This window comes from Labeo rohita, chromosome 8 (genome assembly GCF_022985175.1).
Source record: "Labeo rohita strain BAU-BD-2019 chromosome 8, IGBB_LRoh.1.0, whole genome shotgun sequence".
Classification (NCBI taxonomy): Eukaryota; Metazoa; Chordata; class Actinopteri; order Cypriniformes; family Cyprinidae; genus Labeo; species Labeo rohita.
This window is the reverse complement of record NC_066876.1, coordinates 9,737,794-9,758,609: the sequence shown is the minus strand read 5'-3', so window position 1 is coordinate 9,758,609 and position 20,816 is coordinate 9,737,794. Positions and strand designations below refer to the sequence as shown.

The window sequence follows — 20,816 nt, the reverse complement described above, 5'->3', positions numbered from 1 at the left end:
TAGTTTCTAAGTTGTTATGAGTGGTTGCTAGATGCTTTCTAGAGTGTTCTGTGTTGGTTAAGTGGTTGCCATATTTTGATAGGGTATACTGTGTAGGTGCTTAGTTATTAAGGCATTGCTAGGTGGTTGCTAGGGTGTTCTAGATGGTAGCTAGATGGCTGATTGCTTGCTAAAGCATTTCTAGGTTGTTGCTTGGGTGATGAATTGGTTGCGAGGGTGTTGCTTGATTGCTAAGGCATTGCTAGGTGGTTGCTAGTGTATAGGTGGTTGCTAAATAGCTGCTTGGTTTTTAGGTGGTTGCTAAATGGTTCCTAACTATTTTTTTGCATTTTTTTTTAGCAATTTTATTATCCACCAAATGAAAAACATACATCAAATCATTAAAACCTATGATTATAGTATACTGACATCACCTTCAAACAACCTATACAAGCTATAATGTTGTGATGCCATTGAAAGAGCAACAATTGTTGTAGTAGTTTTGGCAAAATTATTTTTTTCCACTCCAAATATTTGTAAGGCAGTCGTCTTGCTCTTTTTTCTATATTGACTGCTTGATCTGCTTTATCCCCTTTGGCTGTCACAGACATATTTTCCCCCATCTTATCTAATCCTTATCCTCTCTTGTTTCCCGCTATCTCCTGCTCTATCTGGCATCAGTCCTCTAACTAACCTACCTCTGCGTTTTCCTCCGTGACCCGACTCCTTGCCCTCCTCTTACGTTCATTCCTTCATTCTGTCAGCCCCTCGCGCTCCCTCGCCATCTGTCCTGTCCTGATCTCCCTCTCTGATTATCTCTCTCTTTCCCCTATCTGTTTCTCGCCGGACATCCACACATCACTGCCGCTTTAAAGTCGCTCCCGAGTAAGAGATTGGAGATGGGGCCGGCGAGGGAATGACAGCGCTGCTCCAATACTGTCATGTCTCAAGGCGCTCTCGCTCAGACTGCACCTGCCCCTCGCGTGAGCCCGGCCAACTGTCACTTAGTGGGGCATCTCTGCATGTTAAAGCTCTGAGGTCTAAAAATCGTAGTCTCTTCAAATCATGGTCTGTCACCTTTACATCAGGGGTCTATCCACTTGAATTTTACTCCAGTAAACTGAAAAATATTGTGAGTGAGAACAGGGTGATTTTTTTTTTCTTAGATTAATTATTTATCTTTGTTTTATTTACCATTTATAAATATTTTTAAAAATCTGAAGTACAAAAATCACAGCTGATTTAACTTTTCATTTTGCAATTGGCAATTAATTTGAATTTAATCATTGCATGAGACATTTAATAAATGTTATGTGACATGAAGAGTCTAGCTACATGAAGAACAGACACAGTTTGTAACACACATTTGTAATACAGCTGTAAATCATCATTTCAGAAATCTTTGTGTTTATGTTATGCAATAGTAATTTTGTATGTGCAGCCTAATATTACAGATCGCAGGCCCCAGTAGGACAGTTTTGGAGGATTTTGTTGAAAAAACACTGTAAAGTGGCCCAAAATAGTACTTAGGCACTTAAGCCATACTAAAAATGTATTCATTTCATTGCATTAGATAATATGATATCAAATAAAGAGGCATCTGCGAACAAAGGCTGCTAGAGCTTTTCTCAGAAGTAACGTAACTTTTTTGCAATGATTTTTAGTCAGCTGGGGTCAGTGTTACTTTATGAAGTCAGTTCTCTTGAAATTTACAAAGTTGTGGTTTAACTATGCACTGTAAAAATTTCCCTTGTAAAAAAACGGTAATCTACTGGCAGCTGTGGTTGCCAGCATCTTACTGTAAAAATACTGTGTGCTACTGTTTTTGAAATTAACAGCAAAATGCCGTTTTGTCATCTACAGTATACAACTGTAATTTAGCAGCATATATCTGTTAAATTACATACTACACTGTAAAAAAAATTCCCTGTAAAAAAACGGTAATCTACTGGCAGCTGTGGTTGCCAGCATTAGGATATTAAGTAAAGATCATGTTCCATGAAGATATTTTGTAAATTTCCTACCATAAATATATAAAAACTTAATTTTTGATTAGTAATTTGCATTGCTAAGAACTTCATTTGGAAACTTTAAAGGCGATTTTCTAAATATTTAGATTTTTTTTTCCACCCTCAGATTCCAGATGTTCAAATAGTTGTATCTTAGCCAAATATTGTCTGATTCTAACAAACCATACACCAATGGAAATTCAATTTATCCATCTTTCAGATGATGTATAAAACTCATTTGAGCGTTTAAATAATTTTTGGGGCTACTGTATGTGTATTGTTCAGGGGTTACTTAAGATAACACGTTTGCCTTGAAGAGCCTCCACCTGTTCAGATGAAGCAGGTTTGTGTTCATTGTGCCTCCCACTGAGATGGCATCTGTTGAGTTGTCTGGAGGCTCCTTACAGCACACATAGAAATGAGGACACACTCTTGTTGTTTAGGCACATATTGACCTCCTGCCCTCTCTGATCTGTCTGCTCCATCTCAGCCAGATTCAAAGAAATAGTTCATGAAAAAATGAATGTTCCAGGATTATTTAGTCTTTTAAAACCCCATATGACAGTCTTTCTTCCATATTTGTATGTTTAAATACATAACATACATCAATACACTGAATGTTTTGCATTGGATTTTCTATGTTTATTCCCTACTGACATGAATTTAATCTGTGTCTATATCCCTCTTTCTCTTTCAGTTCATTGGCCATGTCTAAGGTTGCAGTAAAGAAGCTGCACTGGCGCTCTAAAGTGCAGGAGATCTTTGTACCATTGGTGGGCAGCTCTGGAGAGCTGGGAATTGCCATCGGAGGTGGGGCTGATTATGGAGAGTTCCCGTTCGTCACTGCTGCACCAGGGGGAGGGATCACAGTTGGCGATATCATCTTAGAAATTGGGGGAACTCCTGTTCTGGGCCTGACTTTAGGAGATGTGCGTGGGCTCTTAAACTCCTGCCCCCATCCAATCCGCATCAAGACAGTGTCTCCAGGTATGGTTGGAACTGTACAATCTCAGTTGTCTGGGTTGAACATGGATTTTTGTTCTTTAAATATGTATATATTTTTTTTGCTTTCTTTCGTTTTTAACATTGTTAGTGGTCCTTGATAATTGATAATTATTTAGCAGGGACAGATTAAACTTTATAATGTTACAAATGGTTACTATTTCATATAAATGCTGTTCCTTTGAACTCTCTGTTCATTAAAGGACCCTGAATCATGGTGTCCACAAAAATATTAAGCAGCACAACTGTTTTCAACATTGATAATAATAAGAAAAGTTCCTTGAGCAGCAAATCAGCATACTGGAATGATTTCTGAAGGACCATTTGAAATTGAAGACTGGAGTAATGACTTCTGAAAATTCATGTTATCACGTTTAAAATTATATTCTAAAATATACTAAAATAGAAAACAATCATTTTAAAATGTAATAATATTGTTTCACAATATTACATTTTTTACTGTAGTTTTGACAGTTATTTTAGTATAATTTATAATATTTATTTACTATTTTGAGCATTTGTTAATTTTTTTTTTTAGCTTAAGTTTTAGTAATAGTATGTGCTTTGTCATTTTTATAAGCTGTTTTATTATTAGCTTTAATTTTATTTCAGTTTTAGTTTTACTTATTTTTGTACTCCAACATAAACTTTTTATTCAGTTTCATTTAAATTAACAACATTAATTTTGAATAGATTCAGTTTTATTTAACAATAACAATGCCAGTTTTTGATCAAATGTAAGCAGCCTTGGTGAGCACAAAAGATAAAAAAAAAAAAAAACATAAATAATACTGGTACTGACCCTAAAATGATGAACAGTTTTGGGAAGGTTACACTGGAAGTGTAATACGTTACAGGTTATAACTTACCCTATTTAAAAGGTATTAAGTAGTGTAACTATTTCAATTATTTTATTACAGTAATGTAACTAATTATACTTGATTACATTCATGCACTTCAGAAACAGGCAAAGCAACAAAATAACATTGTTCAACATATCCTAGCTTTTTACAAAAAATATTCAGATGTAACTTCTTTTGTAATCATTAACATTTTTATTAATAACTCTTATTTAATTACACATTTCACACAGATTACAGTTACATTTAATTTGTATTTAAATTCCGTAATGCTGTTACATGTAACTAGTTACTCCCCAACACTGATTATGAACAGTGTGTAAATTGATGTTTTTATGTAAAATATACAGTTGAGGTCAAAAGTTTACATACACTTTGCAGAATTTACATTCTTTTTTATTTATTTATTACCTGAATAAGATATTTAAAAAAAAAAGATGCTCACTGATGCTTCAGAAGGAAACACAATGCATTAAGATCCAGGGGGTGAAAACTTTTTGAATTTGAAGATCAGGGTAAATTTAACTTATTTTGTCTTCTGAGAAACATGTAAATATCTTCTGTAAGCTTCTGAAGGGCAGTACTAAATGGGGGAAAAATATGATATTTAGGCAAAATAAGAAAAATGTACACATCTTCATTCTGTTCAAAAGTTTACACCCGTGTCTTCATGCATTGTTTTTCCTTCTGGAGCATCAAAGCATTTAAACCTTCTGTAATAGTTGCATATGAGTTCCTCAGTTGTCCTCAGTGTAAAAAGAAAGAGTTCAAATACACAAAAATGCTGAAAAACCAAGAACAGTGGGCAGTTTTACTTTTCAGCACAAACAAGGGACTCATTAACAACTATCACTAAAAAAAACCCCCGCTGTGGATCATTCAGGTAACAACACAGTATTAAGGATTAAGCGTAAAAATTTTGGTAAAAAAATAAAAGGTGTATGTAAACTTTTGACCTCAACTGTATGAATATTCATGACATTTTGGTGTTAGAAGTTAGTCCTCCAAACTACACCTCTATATCAAGTGTTCTTAATATCATAACAGTATGACATACCATGACAGCAAAAAGTGTTTTCTGAAGCTGAACAAAATCCATCTTTGTCACATGTTCATATAGAGAGTTTGGTCTCAGGTTGCAGGATTATGGTATTGATGTCACATAGGTCGTATGTCACCTGTAGGGGGCGCTGATATTTATCACAAGGTGTCATAGCATGATGATTTTTTTTTGTCAACCAGTTTGTCACACCTGACCATGACTTCTTCCGTCCTCTATTAGATTGATGAGCGACCTGAGTCCTCTGCATCCCCCCTTCTCTCTCTCTCTCTCTCTCTCTCTCTCTGCTGTTCTCACACCTCTAACACCTCCGAATACTAACTGTAGAGTATTAAATTGAGCTTTGTCAGTAAGGTTATAATTCACCGTTGTATGTTGCATTAGCTGATGAGAATACCTTATAGACCTAGAAATACAGACTTACACATCCTGCTCTGTTATTAATATTGTCCTTTGATCTGCCCGTGTATCCTATATAAACGCAGTGGCCACGGAGAAGAGGAGCTTTGTGCTAATTCTGGCACTTCTATTTTAAAAAAAGATCAATATGTACTGTCCCTGCTGAAATACATCCAAGTCTTTATAAAAGCAGCTCTGTCTTTCAAACAGTGGAATTGATCATAGTAAACGCCTGAGGATTTGTTTCATTTAGACCTGTTTCATTTCTAATGTTTCATGTTGGTTTTGCACTTCTGCAATTGACTGAATTGCTATCGGATGATAAATTATTAAACTAAATGTTATATTTGAAGAAGAAAATGTGAGTGATGCTTACCTGTGCAAGATTTGCCACCATGATCTGTGATGTGTACTGTGCATTTGCCAAAAGCAGCTATGGTTGCAAGTTCCATCATTACCAATAGAGTTCAGTGGAACGATGCTTTTGGGAAATGCACCCCTGGTTGGTTGCCAGATAATTAGTATATGTCTGCTCAGCAATTCTGAGTGGCATTTACTGCATTTAATGAGTTTTTACAGTATTTTTGGTGGATGCTATAAGCTTTCTAGAGTGCTTTTGACATGTTGCTATGTCATTGCTAGACTATTCTAAATGGTTGATAATGTGTTGATGTGTGGTTGCTAAAATATGTTTTTTTTTTGGTTGTTCTAGGTGGTTGCCAGGTCGCTGCTTGTTGCTGATGTGTTATGAGTGGTGTTTAAAGCATTTCTATGTGGTTTCTAGGACATTCTTGTGGTTGCTTGAGCATTTCTAGTGCACTCTGGATGTTTGCCAGATGATTTATATGCAGTTGTTGAGGTGCTCTGAGTGGTGTTAAAAGGGATGGTTCACCCAAAAATAAAAATTTGGCCATTAATTACTCACCGTCATGTTGATCCAAACCCGAAAGGCCTTTGTTCATCTTCTGAAAACAAAAAGATATTTTTGATCAAATCTGACAGCCCTCTGATCCTGCATAGACAGCAATGCAACTGAAATTTTTAAGGTCCAGAAAGGTAGTAAGGACATCGTTAAAATAGTCGATGTGACATCAGTGGTTCAACCGTAATGTTATGGACAACTATAAACAAATATAACAACTTTATTCAAGAATTTCTTTTCTTCTGTCTCAGTCTCTACCACCATTCACGAGAGTACCACAATGTATATGTGTGGTGCTGGTGACAGAGGAGCCAGTGTATCTGTTGGTGCCAATAGCCTTGTGGTTAGTGCATACAGTGCAACTATGCTCATGGTGACCCGAGTATGAATCCCATCTCATGGTCTTTTGCTGATCCTGCTTCCCATTCCCCACCCAATGCTTTCCTGTTCCGAACAAATAAAGGCATAAAAAAGCCCATAAATAATTCTTAAAATAAAAAAATCTTAAAATTTGTGTTCTGAAGATGAACAAAGGTCTTGTGGGTTTAGAATGACATGAGGCTGAGTAATAATGACACAATTTTCATTTTTGGGTGAACTAACCCAAATGTAATATGCTATGCAGTTGGGGGTTGCTAGTTTGTTGTGGGTTGTTGCTAAGGTATCCTAAATAGTGTTTGCTGCATTGCTATGCGGTTAATGAAGCGTTTATTGGTGTTAATGTGTTGCTGTGTGGTTGCTTGGACATTTTTGGTGGTTGCTATAATGTTTCTTGAGTATTCAAAGAAGTTGCCAGGTAATTGCTATATAGTTGCTCTGAGTGGTGTTTAAAGGGATAATTCACTTAAAAATGAAGATTCTGTCATTAATTACTCACCCTCATGTCGTTCCAAACCTGTAAGACCTTTGTTCATCTTCAGAACACAAATTAAGATATTTTTGATGAAATCCGAGAGCTTTCTGACTAGGGATGGGGAAAAAAACGATTCACATATTAATCGCGATTCAGTGTTCTAGTGATTTGCATTGATTCACAAATTTCAAAAATCGATTTTCTAGTTACTATAATAATAATAGCTGTTGTTGTAAAAAGAAAGGCAACAGCAATGAAGAAGGACGAACAAATAAATCCTGCCCTATTTTCAGCAAGGGCAAGTGTGTGGAAATATATAATATTAACTGTTGATTTTTTGTTATTATAGGAAGGGATGTGCCCAAATAGTGAATCCGTATTCGGAAAGGCATGGGAAATGTACAACGCATTCTATGGAGCCACTATAAGAACATGGTTAGCCACTTGCTAGTAGTTGCCTTCACTTACCACATAAACAGAGTAAGGAGATATGACTGATAGGATGCTAGGAAATGATTTTCAGATCCTGAGCACCACTGACAAACATCTAATTTTGTAAAATATGTGGTAAGTAGGCCTACTGCTGCTCTGTGTGATGGCGAATCTCGAAAGTGAAAGTAAAAAGCAAATGTGCATTCAAAAGCGGTTTCAATGCCCCACATATTATTAACGGCTTCCTGGTGCCCACAATTTGTATACAGTATAATTACCCAACAATATAATTGTGAGTGAAAGCACTGAAATATGTTTTTTCCTCCTATCTGGTATTTAGGGGTTTCGTAGTACATGTCATTTCCTTTCTGAACATGGTATTCGGATTTGGACACATCCCTTTTTTTTCCTTTTTTTTTTTAGCAACATCTTGACAGTGGGACACATCCCTAATGGGAAGTGTAAAATATTTTTGATTTATTAGAAAGTTAATAGGAAACACTGATTTCTTGGGTCAGGACCACCCATACTATAGACTGGTGTGTTTTTATATTAAAATACTGGTGCAATTGATGTCCAGTGTGCACAGAAAATACAATGAAAAATTGTGAATCATGATTAAAAGTTGAAAAATTGTGAATTGATTTTTAATCGAATTGTGACCCCAAGAATCAATATGAATTGAATCACGAGGATATCTATAAAATAGTCCATGTGACATTAGTGGTTCAAGTGTAATGTTATGTGAGCTTTGTGCGCAAAGAAAACAAAAATAACGACTTTATTCAACAATTTCTTCTCTTCTGTGTCAGTCTGTGATATGCATTCACGAGACTATCACGTGATGTTGTTGCTTACTGACCTAAGTCAAAAGAACTCAATTCTTTTTTGATTCTGATATATAGACACAACCTAATTCCTTCCTTTAATGTAAATCCATCAGATTTCTTTGGTTGTTGTACCTTCCAGGAATCAGAAATTTTCTTACGTTTAGAAAAGTAACAAGCTACATGATTCGAGGTACCATTCATGTCCATAGCACAAACAATGCAAGACTAGTTAAGCTTTGACATTTGATACTTACTTTGTGCAGATCACTGACCCTAACTAATGCAATCCACACTAATTCAGCTAAATTAAGTAGACAGAGGTCAAGGACAACAGCAGACCAGCAACTGCATTCTCCTGGAATATCATAGCGGTCATTTCATACCTATATGCTGTGTGCGTGTGTGCGCTCATGTGGTTTCAGGGCTTATGTTCCTTTATGAGAACTGTGAGCTGTGTTTTATTACTAGAAGAGGTGGGGTGGGGGTGGGTCTGTCATTTTGATGGGTTCGAGAGGCACTCTGTTCATCTATAACAGCCAAGTGGCCTGTCATCAGAGACCATAAACCATAGCAGATGAAATAAAGAGATCAGCCATGTTGAGTGGAGCACTGGGCAGCCGTGCCAAGACTGCGTGTGTGACATTTTTCACTTTAATCCAAGGCTGTATGTGTGTGTGTGGGAACGTCTCTGCATGGCACACACTTTTCATTATAAACCGAATGTGTTTCTACATAGTGCAGTACGGCATTATACTGACCATAAACATGTGAATTGAAGTCTTCGGTAGCATTTCTGTGCGGTTCTGGCCAGAAGGTAGAACAACCCTGGCTTCATTTGATTGATTCGAAACACCTCTAATATCTACAAAGGTTAATCAATACCGCCTCCAGGGACTGGGCAGAATTTATCTGTGTGTGTGTGTGTTTATTTTCGCAAGCTCTTCAGTTTTTTTGAATTGCAGATTTTAAGTTGGGTAAGCACATTGTCTCATTTGTAAATGTTAATGTATGGGATATTCTCACTGTATGTATTAAATCAGAATGTCTCTGTTTGTTCACCTGTCCATCTTTCCCTTTCTAATTCTTTTTCTGTCCTTTTTCCAGGCTCAACTCTATGCAAGGATCTAAGGTTATACCTGAGCAAATGTTTCACACCGGGTTCAATGGACAGTCAACTCCAGCAGGTGATCCGAGAAAACCTCTACTTGAGAGCTGTGCCCTGTGAGTACCCCAAAAAATACTGTTCAGAAGTTGCCTTTTTAACAACATAGGCTCATTGGAAATACGTGCCTCTATATATATATATTTCTGCAAAACTGAAAAACCACACTTGTTTGCACAAATCACTGCAGTTTTAAGTTGAAATGAACACTAGAGGCAGTAAAACTCTGCCAACTTTAATTACTTTTCATACGAAGATTAATTTACAGGTACAGAGTTTTGATTAGTAAAGCCTAATTTTCACACAATTATTTACAGAGTATTGTTAAGATTTCAAAACAATTTTAACATTTTGTGTGATTTGAAAAATTATACTTTTGAATGTTATTATTGCATATATAACTTCATATGCATTTGTTTTTTTTTATTTAGTAGGGTTGCTTGGTTGCCTACGCGATACGACGCTGCACCTGAGCTCCGGTACGAAGTTTAAATAGCATGGCTGCATCAACAAATCCGTTTTTATATCAACTTTGCATTTGTTAACACTATCCAGTAGGTTTAGGGTTTGGTTTGGTGTAGGGAATCTTTCCAACACGATAGAGCATTAATCTTTAGCGACACTACCTGGATATTTGAATTCTAATCAACGGCGTAATAAAAATGCAGCAATACATGCCTATACCAGCATGATAAAAACGTGCCACGATCGCGTATTGAACTTGTTCTAGCACCACATTTCACTTTGAAGCTGGTGCAAAACGTGCAGTAAGGTACATAATTACGGTGTATTAATGTATATAGAGGCACATATTTTCATGAGCCTGGGTTACTGTTTAAAGCTTAAAAAGACCTAGAGGTCTAATTTATGTTTAGTTTCAATGTAAAGTGTGTAGTTTCACTAGCATTGCAGACAGAATAAAAAAGTAACTGTTTTCCAAAGAGGTTTCCCAAATGCTTTTCTGTCATTGGTCAAACAAACAGATAGCCCTGCCCTAAACTCACATTATTGGATTAGCTGTTGCTGTGTCTGAATGCTTAAACAAACAAAGCAATGTTTTGATAGTGCCTGTAGGTATCAACTTTGTCTCAGATGTTTCCCTTAGAAGTCCTTAGGACAAATAAAAATAAAATTAAATGAGACACTATTTATTTTCACAGTTCATATATATTTTTTCACTATGTAGAAACTGTTTGTATACTGTAAGAATTAAGGAATTTAAAGGGAACCTCTTATATTAAGACTTGTATGGCTTAATATAACGTAAATTATGTCTCTAACTGAAATGTGTTGTAGAAAACCTATGAAAGACTTCCACATTGTTTTACACATATTTTGGACTATGGGGAGGTGCCATTATTTCGATGATGTGAAATGGCTGCAGTCTGTGAGCTACTGTGCTACCTGTTGCTATTTTTACCGCAACACAACTGGGAAAATAAAATATTGGCATGAGGCCATATTGTGCAGCTTTTGGTTGTAATTTTCAGTCGAAGGGCAACAAGAGAAGCAATGTAAGTCTTCACTGCTTTCCTAGCAATAATAAGAGGAGAAAAGAAGGGGAATCCATATGAAAAATAAGTTTATTCAAGTGTGCTATTATTATACTTCTTTTAAACTAAAAATACTTTCATCTACTTTTCATGCATCTTTCAGAAATGTGCTTTATGTACTTCTCAGAAATATACTTAAAATGACATTTAAGTACACTTGACTTATACTTAGAAAAAGTCAAAATATATTTGAGCTATACTTATGCTCAGAGAATTAATGTTTTCATTGTTATATAGTAGGGGGCTCTATTACACATATTCTATACAGAATTTCCAAAACACATGCGAAGAAGAAACCGAAACAACAGATGCTTCCACACGTAATCTAACATGATCATCCAACATAAAACAGCATCAAAACTGTGTAACGTTGTGGAATAAAATGTCAGCCCATGAAGAGGTAATAATGACTGTCAAACTTTGGGGTGTTGATCGACTCTGTCTACGTTTTCATTATCACTCTGAATCCAAATCATAGTCTTTTTTGCAATTTAAATTCATTGAGTTCGTTGAATGGAACATATACGCTGTCTTCGAACTGTACTGCACTTACTTTTGAAAAGAACAGACATCTGAGATCCACACAAAATGTGCAGAGCGGTGGTTCACTTACATGATCAGCTGGCTGAGATCAACCTATAGTGTGTTTAATTTATCTGGCAGATATTTCAGCGCCACCTAGTTATTAAAAACTGCAAAAGAGAAATTAATTCGGTCCTGTGTGTGGTACAGTAGAATGCGGTCATATGATTTCTGTGGATGTGTATGTGTCGTGTTCTGACCACACAAGTTCTCGAATAAACGCAATGGATTCCAATATTAGTACATTTATTCTAAGCAAGTGGAAGCAGCTCTTAAAAATATTAACGCAAATACAGTCGTTTTTTCTTCTAGTGATTTGTATTAATTGTCATTGTACGCTATTTAGCGTGTCCTAAAACATGGCGGCGACTAGCCAGAATGCAATACGCAGTGATGTAGATTCCCATTATCTATACTTAAAGCATGATGTAAAGTTCACTTAAAGAAAACTTACAAGTATATTTGCAGTATAAAACTACTAAACTAGTAGTTTACTGAGACTATACCTCAAAGTATACTAAAATTGCTACAAGTATTTAATTTGCAAACTATTAGTACACCTATAAGTTCACTTTTAGTATAGTTGCAGTACAAACTAAAAACACTGATTTAACTAGCAGTGTACTCCAAGTTTAGTACTGTTATGCTTAAAGTATACTTAAAATATACTTTTATATACTAGAAAATGGGCCAATTTACTCCCAAGGACTACTGAAATAGTACACTTACAAGTATACTACTAGTATAAATATTTGTATACTTGTTACATAAAGTATACTTACAAATGTACTTGAACCTTACTTAAGTATACTTAATAAAATATAACTTTAAGTATACCTCTTTTTGGTAAGGGAAGATGCCTGTGAACGAAAAAAACTTCCCACGAAAAAAGACCCATGTTTTTGTTCTCTCAACTTTAGCCCTGATGCCTTCGAGCCTTTTAGTAGAAAAGTTTTAAGTTTTAGTAGAACTTACAAATGGCAGAGACAAGAAACTCAACATGCTGATGTTGTCATGACGCTGCAGCCTCTAAAGGAGTTTCTCTGCACAGAGTTCACTCGATATCAAGGGTGTTTTGACTTCTTGTGGGTAAAATCGATGGTACAGCATTTGGTTTAAACCTATGTTTATATTCACTTAAACCCGTAAGCTCTTTCAGAAGCTGTGGTCATCGTATCAATATTTTACTTTATAAGTTGTGATAAAAACAGCAACAGGTACCGCCAGTAGCTTACCAAATGTAACCATTCCACATCAGAGTAATGGCAAAATATGTTTAAAAGAATGTGGATTTTTTTAAAATAACATGCATTTTTTAATGGGTTTTCTACTACATATTTTAGTAAGAGACATAATTTCCCTTATATTAAGCCATACAAGTCTTAATGCCTAGGGTCCCCTTTAAGGTAAGATTAATAGGGACCATTTCTGAGTCTTTTTCTTAAGAGACAAACCTGAGAAGCAGAAAACCAAAGCAAAAGTCTCCATTTGCTTCATTTAATCTCATTGCGTTGATTCATTTGCAATTTTTCTTTTCTACGGTTAAATACATTCACACGAAAATTTAAACAACCCAGGAAAGTCCTCAAAAATGAGCTTGTTATTTCATGTAACAGCGCTTAACATCTTGCACGCAGACTGATCAAGCTCAAGGTACTGCAGTTTTTCTGATGAAGTGTTAATTGGGGTGTGATCCATTTATTAGAAAGCAGGTGTTGACAGCTCCAACTGGTTTCACTGCGACAGGAAAGGAAGGATGCGAGAGAACGAAATAGATAGGGAAGGGAAAGGTGAAGATAGTTACGAAATAATCAATTTTGTCTGTCATTTCCATAGCATCCTCATCCTCAAACCCAACAAGCTGTTATTTTTCTAGTGGAATGCCAAGAAATGTTTGAAGAAATCATTTTTGTACTTTTTACAATCCTTTAATATGAGCAGTGGTGTTTTGAATGCATATCTTTGACACTCTGTGAGAGAGAACCATTGAAGATGGGCTCTTAACATTTCCATGCTTTTCACTTTGCTTTTCACGCTCTTTTCTATCAGTCGTCTCTCTTTCACACCCCCTGTTCCGCTGAACTCCCTGTTGCTTCATTTTTCTCTGCTCTTTATCCTGAGCTTTAAAATCCTAATTATATTTTGAGTAATTTCTTTCCCATTTTAATCTTTGTGCAGTGATAAGACACAGATTTGGATTAACCTCTATCAAAATCATAAGCTTTTGTTAAGTAGATGAAGTTCTGCTAGTTTTTACGGTGGAATTATTACCAGAGACATATAAAGAGGGGAAAATCATAGGTGTATAAGTCTCGCCTTTCAGTTAAAAGAGCCAGTTACCATTTATTAAGTTTGTTTGCTTTATTCAAGCAGAATCTTGATGAACAGTTTTGGAAATTTTAGTCTTCCTGCATTCATTTTGACAGGAGCTGTACTTACTGAAAAAAAAACAATAGACACCATAACCAAATTTGTAATGCTTTTACTGGTTATATTAAGACTTGTATTGGTTTTAATGGAAACTTTATTTGACCCTGTGGGTTTCTACTGGTAATTGGTTGCTTTCTGTTGGTGGCTTGTTAAAACCACTAAATCCTAATGGAATATGTCCACAGAATACATTTTTTTAATGGTTTTAATGGTTAAAAGTTGATTGTTTATAATGTTTGTAATGGTATTCATAAAAGAATCCATTAGAATTTCTGTGATGGTTTGTGTTGTTGTTGTTTTTTCAGCAGGGTTGTCTATTACTTATAGAAAGTAGTTGTCTGGAGTGTTACCAAGATGGCCACTGAGTGAACTGAATAGCCTTTGGGGACTTTGAATAAATTGTGAAACTTTCCTGGCCACTTCAGGAACTTCCTGGTGAGGCTGGCGCTCTGTTTTCTCTTTCATTGTTCCTCAGACATTGTTTGAGAAGTTTTCAGTCAGTTCTTTTAGTTTACCCAGAGGACATGATGGCGTCTGGCTCTGCACATGTGTTTGAGCATGTGTGGGAGTGCGTTTGAAATGTTGCGTAGACTTGAGTGGGGTAATCTCTGATTTATGGTGAAGTAGGTCATGCCGAGCTTGACGCTGCCCGCCGTGTGCCATTCTGCTTGCTTAGAGAGACACACACACACAAACAATAACTGCAGGCATGCCTTTGAGCTTGTCTTTGGCTCTTCCAAAACACATAAGCTTCATTTGTGATAGGGCAACACACTTCAAGATCCACACGTGCTGCTCTCACATGGACACCCTCAAACGTTCATTATTCAAATACTTACACAGAACAGTGAACACACAAAACACACTGTTTTCCTCTTCATCTCAGTCTCCTGATAGAGGAAGGACCCCTACAGCTAGGTACTTTAATTCCCAGTTTTCTCCTCACCTAAAATGCTGCAGTTAGTCCTGGAGAACAAAAGCGGTTTGTACAAACAGGAATGTTTGCAGATGTTTCAGCTGCTGATGTGTGATAATACTTTTAGCCACTGTGCACTTTAATTTTCAGTCACCCATTGTGTTTGAACTTGCAGATAATACTCTATGTTGCAATATCATGCAATATTTGAGCAAAATTATAATTGGAGATGTTACATTTAGCCCTCTTTGATGGTGTATTCAAAACACTATATCTGATTATCACATTAAGACTGATTTCACAGACTGACAGATTGCATTTGAAAAAGCTGATTCTATTATGATAGTGAACAGAGTTCAGATTATGAATAATCATCATAAGGCAGTCAGAGCTTTAAAGGACGCAGATTTGTTCAGAGGAAAGTGACTATGATGTCTGTTATTGCATGCAGAGAACTTGTTTTCAAAGTCTCCTAAACAAGACCGCCCAGTGAGCAGCTGTCTTGCTATTGCTCCATATTTCCGCTGATTTTTCTTTTCATTTTTCAAAATGGTCTGTTTCCTCATTCTTATATTGTCTTATATGATGTAAGTACTGTGTAATTATCAGTGTTGGATAACATTACTTTAAAATTAATGTTATATTGTTGTGTTACGGCTATTGTATATATTATTATTTACATTTATGACCCTGGACCATAAAACCAGTCTTAAAGGAGAAGTCCACTTCCAAAACAAAGATTCACATATAATGTACTCACCCCCTTGTCATCCAAGATGTTCATGTCTTTCTTACTTCAGTCGTAAAGAAATTATGTTTTTTGAGAAAAACATTTCTGAATTTTTTTCCATATAATGGACTGCTATGATGCCCCGATTTTGAACTTCTAAAAGGCAGTTTAAATGCAGCTTCAAATGATCCTAAATGCGATTGCAGACCAGCCGAGGATGAAGGGTCTTATCTAGCGAAATGATCGGTTATTTTCATTAGTAAAATACAATTTAAATACTTTTTAATCTCAAGTGCTCGTCTTGCCTTTCTTTCCATAAACTCTGTGTATTCTGGCTCAAGACAGTTAGGATATGTCAAAAAACTCCAATCATATTTTCTCCCTCAACTTTAAAAATCTTTTCAAAATCATCTTACATCAGTGCAGAAGTACTGACCCAGCATTTGCAAAGTGAACATGCAAAGAAGATCAAACACCCTTAACAAAAAAGGGAAAACAGCGATATAGGATGATTTTGAAGATGAGGGAGATGGGAGTTTTTCGATATACCCTTACTGCCATAAACCGGAACAAAACCAGTCCAGGCAGAGTAAGACAAGACGAAATTATGGTTTTTGTGGAAAGCATTTCAGGATTTTTCTCCATATAATGAACTTTATTGGTGCCCTGATTTTGAACTTCCAAAATGTAGTTTAAATGCAGCTTCAAAGGGCTCGAAACAATCACAGCCGAGGAAGATGGGTCTTATCTAGCGAAACGATCTGTCATTTTTTTTTGAAAATTAAAAATGTGTGTACTTTTTAAGCACAAAAGCTTGTGTAGCACTAGCTCTGGGATGCGTGTCCACGCCGCTAAGAAACACGGGTAAGTTCATCGTCTGTGTACTCCAGCTCAGAAACTTCAGAATCGTCTGACATTGTTGTACCTTTTTGTTTGTAAACAGCGTTTGACTTACTTGCACTTCCTTAATCTTTGCGCGTTTATTTGTAAACACTGGGTCTGTAGTTCCGCCTACGTTCCGCGTGACCATAGCGTCGTGGACGTGCATCCCAGAGCCTGTGCTACACGAGCTTTTGTGCTTAAAAAGTAAATTTTTGTTTTCTAAAAAACATGACCGATTGTTTCGCTAAATAAGACTCTTGTTCCTCGGCTGGGATTATTTAGAGCCCTTTGAAGCTGCATTTAAACTTTTTGAAAGTTCAAAATTGGGGCACCAATGAAGTCCATTATATTGAGAAAAATCCTGAAATGTTGTCTTTAAAAACCATAATTTCTTTACAACTGAAGAAAGAAAGACATGAACATCTTGGATGAAAAGGGGGTGAGTAAATTATTTGAAAATTGTTGGTCTGGAAGTGGACTTCTCCTTTAAGTAATGTTCCATGAAGATACTTAGCAAATTTTCTTCTGCAAATTTATCAAAATGTAATTTTTGATTAGTAATATGCATGGCTAAGAACTTAATTTGGACAACTTTAAAGGTGATTTTCTCAATATTTAGGTTTTCTGCACCCTCAGATTCCAGATTTTAAAACAGTTGTATCTCAGCCAAATATTGTCCTATCTGAACAAACCATGCGTCAGTAATTATTTATTCAGCTTTCAGGTGATGCATAAATTACCCTTTGTATGCTGTTAAGGTAAAGAGTACAATTTCTGCAAACTAACACAAAAACAATAGCAAAAATAACACAAAAATAAGTTTCTCCACATTTAATGACACAGATTTCATTCAGCCTATAAATAAATAAATAATAAAGTAAAAAATAAAAAATAAATAAAATAATAAATTTCTCTCACTTCAATACAGGTCATTTAAAAATACAAATTTCATTCACAGTGATATAGTGAATATTGTGATTATAGTGGTGTAATGACTATAATAGAGGTGTTCTGTTAGTAATAATAGCTGAGCTATTGTAATGCAGTGCTGCCAGGCAGGTGTTGTATAAATTTATGGGAACGTTTTTGTTTTGTCAGCAGTTTCTTTTCATATCTTTTCACTCTTTTTGTTACCGTTTTGGCTTTTACGTTTCATATACTCTGAGACCAGCTCTATCAGCTCTACTGACAGCTGAGTATCTTGAATGCTTAATTTTTATCTAGTAGAATGTCCAAGCAGCTCTTTTTTCATGCAATGAAAGTGAGTGATAGTTGTCCCATCTTTAAATGTACCTTCATTCAAGAAAGTAAGTCATACAGATTTGGAACGACATGAGTTAATGGTGACAGAATTAGCATTTTTGGGTGAATTATTTCTTCAGTGTAGAATATAGCTGTGTAGATCACTCAGCCTGACCCTGAAGGGGCTTTAGTGTGGCTAAACAGAGTGGACAGGAAGGCCTGCCGAGTCCTCCGGCTGAGAGCTCTAGTTTCATCTGACAGAGATGGAAAATAGCAGAGTAAACAGTCTGCATGCCTCCAGCTTGGTAGTCATACTTTACCTGTCCAATATATGCAGCAGTAATGTTGACAGTAATTGGTGCGACGTGAATGCATAAACCATCACGCCTTGATCTAAGGTCAAAAATGAAATAAATAAATCAATGCAAATAGCCAGAGTCAAAGCCTGACCTTGAATCTGCTGACAAACATGAAAAATGTTAAATCCTGTGTTGATTTTTAGTGTTATATTGTGGTAAACATATTTTGTTTGTGTCTGCATTGTGTTAGTGGACTTATTTTAAGTCAGTATTGCATATATTGTTTACAGTCAATTTACAGTCCATCCAATTTCTGAATATTCCAAATGGGTTTGATCATAAAAAGGCAGTGTGTATTTACTCTAGGTACAAATTGCCAACAAAAGGTGTTTTTTACTATTGCTCAGATAATTTATCAGCATGTGATTTCTATTAACACTTTGTATGAATATCACATATCAGTATTTGCACTTAGTGTGAATATGATGCTATTTGTATCTGTTTACATTTGGCGCACATGGTATCCAGCACTGTTTACAGTCATTGTAAACAGCATATAGCTTCTTTTGAATAGCTGCTGCCCAAATATAATTATTTAAATAACAAAGAGTATAAAAATAGTTTTTACTAATTCAATATAAACTGTTGCCTAGTATATGGGTTATGCATTTTTGTGCTTAATAGAATCACACTCTGTTAGCTTAGCAACATGCTAACATCTCAACTGAAATCAGATGTGATGCAGAGTTGCTACCGATGTAGAATGTTCTAAATTGGTTACTTTTGAAGTTCTGTTTCTATTAGGATGTTGCCAAAAAAAAGTGTATTCGCATATCGGCAAAATTTCACAGGTAAAAAGTCCATTGTTCATTATCACACTGCTCTTTCTCTTGGTCATTGTGGCAAATTTGTGTGACCAATTTGAACCCGCTGTGAAATCTGCTTGCGGAAGTCTTTCATAACCATACAAAATTCCTATATGCGTTGATTCCCATTGAAATTACTGGATTCATGAAAATTTGCTTGAAGGTGACATGTGGGTCATTCTATAATTAGGGGTACATTTAGAATTTGACAGTGTGAAGAAAAACATTTCCTGTTTTCCAAAAATCCCAAACATGACTTTACATAGCTACTTTAAAAAATCTATATTGTATAAAGTGCTATATAAATAAAGGTGATCTGTAGGAATATGTGCATAAAATACCATCTATGTTTGCTACCGTCCATCATGTTACCTTTACTGGGTACCACAGTTGACAGGTAACTTAGTTGACATTTTTAGTGTTTTGGGCCTATGCTCAACAGTACGACTGAGCCTGGTACGACTGAGCATATGGTATGTTTAGAAATATATTTTCATAAACAAAACATAAGGTTTAGTTAAATTGTCTTGTTAAAATTTGCAGCAGTAATACTGGTGTAACACTGTTGACGGTCAATGAATCCACTCTGACACAGGTTTGCTAGTTTAACCAATATTAGGGGAAAGAGAGAGAACATCTAGTGTTTCATCCACGTACTTCTAGATGAAATATCATCATACTTATGCAAGAATGGGACAAACCATTCCTTTTTGAGGGGGGGTTTTCTAGTGGGTAACTTAATTGACAAAGGTTTTTCGGACACAAATAAAACAAGTTATATCACAATAAACACTTATCTAATCTAACTGAAGGCAAAACTATTAAATTAATTTATATTTTAGGTCATTAAATGCTTAAATGCAGAGTAGAATGAGCAACTTTACAAAATCGGACAGCTGAATACCAGGGTTGTATGTGATATGAATATGATTTTTGAACAAAAGATATGGCTTTTTCAACATATAGTAATGCAATTGGGAATAATATAATTTTGTAGTAGAAAATTAAGCATCGGGGCTTCATATTGATGAAAACGTATTAAAAATATACTTCATGGACATGAGATGTACCCACAATTACAGAATGACCCATATCATGAAAATTTGATTTTTTCCATGTTTAATTGCTATAATCAAGTCTCCAGTGCATCTACCAACCTCCAAAAAACTTTAAACATTACTGCCCCTTAATCTGCATGTTTCCACCCACAGGGCTACCATTATGTTTTCGCAAGCGACAACAGTCTACCAGTTCTAACACCATGGCAAAAGTTCAAGCAAAATACTGTTACAGAACTAGCACAGAACACTATTTAGAGTCAAATTTTAATTTCTATTACGCTACTGCCACACTGATCTAATATAAACATGCAATTTCTTTCCCAGCTGTTTAATTTCACAGTTTTTGTAACTCGTGTGTTTTTAACATGAACTTTTGTGTATTTGACAGTTTAAATGCAATAAGACATGAAAGAGAACTTAGTTTAGTTCTCACATGCCGTGTGACTGCTTCGGATGTGTTTTCAAAAAACCCTATATCAGAAGTTTAAGTGAATATGGGAATAAAACGCATGACTTCAGCACAATTGAGCACAACTGATGTTTTATAGCATAATATCTGAGCTACGAGCTGTAAAGGCACAGCCTTGTTCTGGAAAAGGAGGTGGGGAGCAGCAGCTCATTTGCATTTAAAGAGACATGCACGAAAACACGTTTGTGCTTCCACTCAAAATAGGCATTTTCAGAATGATATAATAAATGATCTGTGGGGTATTTTGAGCTGAAACTTCACAGACATACTCTGGGGAC

General features: G+C 35.8%; 1 protein-coding gene across 6 annotated transcripts in view; it reads left to right on the top strand.

Annotated features, from left to right (window-relative positions):
• The window catches only part of LOC127170172 (membrane-associated guanylate kinase, WW and PDZ domain-containing protein 2), a 101,233-nt gene that overhangs the window by 27,956 nt on the left and 52,461 nt on the right, over positions 1 to 20,816 (top strand). For all 6 annotated transcript variants that reach the window (XM_051117980.1, XM_051117979.1, XM_051117978.1 and 3 more), the window contains exons 2-3: positions 2,686 to 2,975; positions 9,451 to 9,567. In XM_051117980.1, the coding sequence (XP_050973937.1) occupies positions 2,696 to 2,975; positions 9,451 to 9,567 (397 nt within the window). In that variant the 5' untranslated portion in view covers positions 2,686 to 2,695. The remainder of the gene's footprint in view (positions 1 to 2,685; positions 2,976 to 9,450; positions 9,568 to 20,816) is intronic.